General features: G+C 31.1%; 1 protein-coding gene across 1 annotated transcript; it reads right to left on the bottom strand.

Annotated features, from left to right (window-relative positions):
* Positions 1–1420: 1420 nt before the first annotated feature.
* Positions 1421–3707, bottom strand: LOC108767654 (DALR anticodon-binding domain-containing protein 3). Its single transcript, XM_018517627.1, has 5 exons — positions 3411–3707; positions 2556–3189; positions 1977–2110; positions 1619–1786; positions 1421–1540 (listed from the first exon to the last, which is right to left on the bottom strand). Exons 1-5 carry the CDS (start codon positions 3672–3674, stop codon positions 1421–1423), a joined length of 1320 nt encoding a protein of 439 aa, XP_018373129.1. The 5' UTR covers positions 3675–3707.
* Between the last annotated feature and the right edge of the window lie 1784 nt (positions 3708–5491).

The following is a 5491-nucleotide window of genomic DNA, read 5'->3' on the forward strand; positions in this document are numbered from 1 at the left end:
TCGTCCTTACCGTAACATATCTCAACGTGATAGTCGCGTGCCGCCACCAACACCCGCCGGCTGTCACGTGAATCTCATGCCCGAAAACAAAACAAACAGCTGGCCGCCCAGCGTCGCCGCTGTCGTCGTCCTCCAGCGGGCCGAGCCGACCGAGCGCCGAGCGAGTGCAGCTGAACGGACCCGAGCGAGCCCGAACGTGCCCGACTCCGTTCAACTCCGCTCCACTGCAACGCTCCGCGTTGCTCCATGGCTCCATTCTTTCAGTGAATTTCAACGAATTTTGCGCTCAATTGAGAGAATATTGAAATACAAATGAATACGTGGAAATTAGAAGAAAACATTGTTCATGTCTATCAATGCAGAGGTGCATTTTACTTTACGCATCATATATTTATTTATGCCCAGACTCAGTATAATTGAGAATAGATTTTAAAAATGGATTGAAATTTTTATGCGTATATTTTAAGCCCATTGAATCCAATTGAATAAAAAAAGAACTTTTTTTTTATTCAATTGGATTCGATTGAATGCTACTAGATTCAAAGGCTTTAAATTGAAAAACTCGTACATTTATCAGAATTTTGAATTGAACATTATACACGATGCACAGAAAAAGTTAATATCATTTTTTTATTGAAAGGCATAAAAATGTGCTTCAATAATACAATTCCTGTAAATGTATAAAAATGCATTCGGATTGAATAGGATTTATTTTAACGTTTAGAGGAATATGTATTTCTAAATCCATCTTAATCCATTTCAATCCATTCTCCGTTTACTGGAAATTCTATATACCAATAAATTTTAATTCTTAGAATTAGAAAAAGATAAAAAATTAAATTACATTGGTAGAAACGGATATTAGATCCGGTTTCACCAGTGTAAGGTGATTTAACTTTAATCTCAATTTAACTAATTATTATTTACCTTTTTCTAATTCTTATAATTAAAGGAAGATATGTAAAGACCTAAAGACTAAATTGAACCGAGATTAAAGTTAACAATGACTTACATTAGTGGAATTAGTGGAATTAGTGGAATTAGTGGAATTAGTGGTCTTATATCTTCCTTGTTTGCTGGATATTAAATAATAATAAGTGATGCATTATACATATTATACGTGAAATATAATATGTCCTAGATTAACTTTAATTTTGGTTTAATTTATTTTTTATCTATTTTTAGTTTTTAGAGTTAAAGCTAGAGGAAGATAAAAATAGCTACATTTAACCAAGATTAAAATAATTACTCTACATTGGTATAATAAAAATGAGCATAAAAAATAAATAAGATAAAAATGCTACGATTCGAGAAAATATTTTCAAACATAAAAATGAAAAGACTACAGTTTTAATCACAAATGTAACAATTTTATTTATTAAGCAAAATATAAAATTGAGTTTTTTTCCATAAAATCATTTCACATTCGAGATACCGGCTTGATGCCCAAAATGTCCAGGGCGTTCTCAAAGATGACGTACAATGCACGTAACATATACAATCTGGCAACCATCTTGGGAATCAAATGATTACCTCCTTCCTGAAATTTATAAAATAATAATTCGATATAAAAACATGTAAAGTATAAAAGTTTTACAAACATAAAGTTCTTTCTTACCGTTAAAATTCTGACTTTTCGATAGTAGACACTGAATTTTTGGCATAATCGTGATAAGAACAAGCACACAACTTGGGGATAAATATGAAAACTTGGTTCGCACTTCAGACAATCATTTATCATTTGTGAATATCCAAAGATAAAATTATATATCAACTCCCATTCTTCCTAGGCAAATCAATTTTTCTTTGAAAAAATGTCAAAATTTGGATGATTGGTGAATTTTATGGTTTTTAAATGTATAAATATGTCGAATTAAGTTTATAAAAATGAGCAATTTTCTAAAAAAAATATATAAATATTGCAAAATTAGGAAAATATAAAATAAAGTGTAAAAAATTCAAAGAACTATACTTACTTTTTCTTGCAATTGTGAGAAATCGACATTTTTTATATCTGGCAAACTAGGATAATCCCCACGCAATACCTTCTCATTGTGTTTTGTTATAATTGTAGCTATCCTGGCAGTGTTGTATAATGCAAATGACGCACCTACGATAATTACAACGTTTTTACTTGAATGCAATTTCTTATTTGTCTCTATCATGCATATTTATCAAATAACAAAATTAAATTATAAATACACCGTGGTTCAACAAACACAAACAATTCTTTGTCTGAAAGGCATATACCACGAACACCAGGTAGTAGTGGCGATTATTACATTTCTTTTATTAAACTTTATTAAATTCAAAATAATTATTTTGAATTCATGTGTTTAATAAAAGAAATGTAATAATCGCCACTACTACCTGGTGTTCGTGGTATATGCCTTTCAGACAAAGAATTGTTTGTGTTTATCAAATAAAATTGATACTAGGATTAAACATTTTTTGAATATTTATAGAAACATTTTTAATAACAACACATTAAAATAATATTTATCAAAAAAATATTTATTTATTAACAATCAGTAATTTATTAATATAAAATATACCTCTAGTATTTGTAATGCTTCTGTCATCTTCAAAATTATTGCTTCTAATAATAACCGATCGACTTGGCTTCACAGCCATTAATTCGAAAATAATAATGGCATTGGCTAAATTGTGCAGAAATAAATCTTTAGCATCATTCTTCTCATCCTCAATAAATTTGTGCTCACTTAATTCGGCCAATTGATTTATTTTGTACTGTATATATTGTTCCCATGTAAGACATATTTCTTTTGAATTTGTTTGAGAATTCTTTACAACACCGCAAATGTACTTCTTGTATCCTTCATCAATCAATCCCTCTGATTTGCTAGTGAACATGTATCTGTCGGCATAATTTGCCTCAGTTGACAACATATGTCCATGTAGACTCAATGCTTTGGCAGCAATGTTTCTCATTAAACGCAACCTCTGAGTAGTAAGATCCGATTGTCCATCAGGTTGATACTTCAATATAAATATTTTACCAGTCGACTTAGCTTTTCCAAATGTTATCCCACACTCGATAGCCATTCTTATACTGTTTGCAACAATATCTCCTCGATTTAGAAACAAACAAATCCTTTCCTTTTGCAACATGCATCGTTGTATCCTTATTGGCCAGCTACTGCTCTTTAATATTAGCTGATTAAAGATCTATTGAAATTTTACAATTTATAAATAAATACGGCATAATGCTTGATTATTAGATATCTATTTATAAGAACATTTCATAAAAGATAAATTTTCAACATTTTATATGCGATAATATGTATGCAGAAAATAAATATAAAAGTACTGTTAACATAAATCTGTAGAGTTGGAGTAAACTAGTTTTGATATAAACATTCTAATATTGACATTCGAATATTATTCACCTCTTCAGCCACATCCGCATCTGTATTGCCTTTCGTTGCACCATGTGCGTGTGCAAAATGTTGCAGAATGCTTGTGCAACCCTTGGAGCAAGTCAAAAGATCTCTCCATGCTTTGAAATTGCACAGAAAATACAACTCTCCATTTGCCAACAAATTCTCGCTATTTACTTTCATTACAGAAGAATTTTTATGCGTATCACCAGTAAAATGGAAGACAACGTTGTCGATAATAGATCTCGTGCAGAAACCAGCCCAGGTTTCCATTGAGTACTTTGACGCCGATATATGACGATTGGCAGCGAGTAACACTTGCTATCATATAAAGTTTTATATGCTATTCTTCGTCGCTGCATTATATTACACTTTCTGCTCTCGAAATGAGATAATTATATAATTGAGCATTAGAAGAGAAAAAGAGGGAAGATAAAAAGTGCAACTATCAAGAATATATCGCTATCATATGGTGTACAGTGCCATACAGTGCGGAGCATTAATTCGCTGGGTCATAGTAGTGGCTTGACTTATCGACGCTGAGTCGGTAACGCGCGCGCGCTTGAAATAGAGTTACTGACAAACTATGTAGAAATTATTGTGTTTTTTTCCTGTTGCATATAAAATTGTATATTCCTGCATATCTATATATTTATTATTTATTATATCTATATATTCATGATTTATAATGTGTTACATATTATAAATTATACATATATTGCGCAAATAAGTACACATATAGTATAACGGAGATAAACATATATTAAAAAATGTCCAAGATAACCGAGACAGCACAGAATATTTATAATAAATATTCATAAACATTTATTATTATTTATTTTTGAATTAAAATCACCTAATTATTTGTCAGAGAGAGAGAGAGAGAGAGAGAGAGAGTAGAGTAGAGTAGAGTAGAGTAGAGTACAGTAGAGTAGAGTAGAGTAGAGTAGAGTAGAGTAGAGTAGAGTAGAGAAACAGTCATAATTTATTACCAACGAAAAGAATAACTTCTTCAAAAGATCATAATTTTGTATTTTAATAAATATAATCTATTCCTTTATCTTTTACCCAGAGAGCACAAAGTCGTCTCAAAGATGACTAAAAGACAACTAAATTGTTATAAAGATATCTTTTAGTGAAAGAATATAGTCGACGAAAAGATGACTAAAAGACGACAGATGTCGCACTGATTATAGTCTTATCCATATGATAACTAAAAGATGACTTCTTTGGATATCTTTTAGTCATCTTTAATACTTCTTTTAGTTTTTATATTTTGATATTATATATAACGTTTAATACATCGAATTCCTAAATTGATTTTTACACAAAACGAAATAAAATTGCATGACCGACAATATACGTTTCCTGCAATGTTTGCCGTGTCCTATGTGCACGTCATTATCTTTCATCATAGTCCCCTTTGGGGACTCGATTACAAAAAAATATTTTATTAGTGTTCATTAGAACACGAGTAAAATTTTTCATTATGCTGCACCTTTTATTCTGTCCTGTATGATTTTCATACACGAGAGACTGAACTCCATCACGTCCATCTGGTGGCGATCTCGCGTACTGCTCGCGAATGAGTTATAAAAAGTACTAAAATAACAGAAAAATATCTTTTTTATGTTGTCTTTTCGGTAATACGAAAAGATATCTTTTAGTCGACCTTTTGCTTTGCGAAAATGACAACCATAGAAAGATGACGAAAAGATATCTTTTTTAAGTTGTCTTTTCGACAAAGCTAAAAGATGTCTTATAGATATCTTTTGATCTTGCTGAAAAGATAATCTAAAAACAATGTCTTTTCGTCATCTTTTAGATACCTATTTGCTTTGTCACAAAGACGACTTAAAAAAGACCTCTTTTCGTTATCTTTTAGTATTTTGTGCTGTCTGGGTACATTTCTTTATATATGTTCATCTCTGTCATCACCGACGAGATACTATTAAAGACCGCCATCCTTACGGGAGTTTCCGTCCTTGTGAATACTGAAGTGATTAAGAGTTAAAAACTGATAATATTGTACTAATTTCATGATTCATTAGTTTAGTAGATGTATTTATGCATTTATAACTCAATAATAC

The sequence above is a fragment of the Trachymyrmex cornetzi genome, unplaced genomic scaffold (genome assembly GCF_001594075.2).
Source record: "Trachymyrmex cornetzi isolate Tcor2-1 unplaced genomic scaffold, Tcor1.1 scaffold713, whole genome shotgun sequence".
In the NCBI taxonomy this organism is placed as follows: Eukaryota; Metazoa; Arthropoda; class Insecta; order Hymenoptera; family Formicidae; genus Trachymyrmex; species Trachymyrmex cornetzi.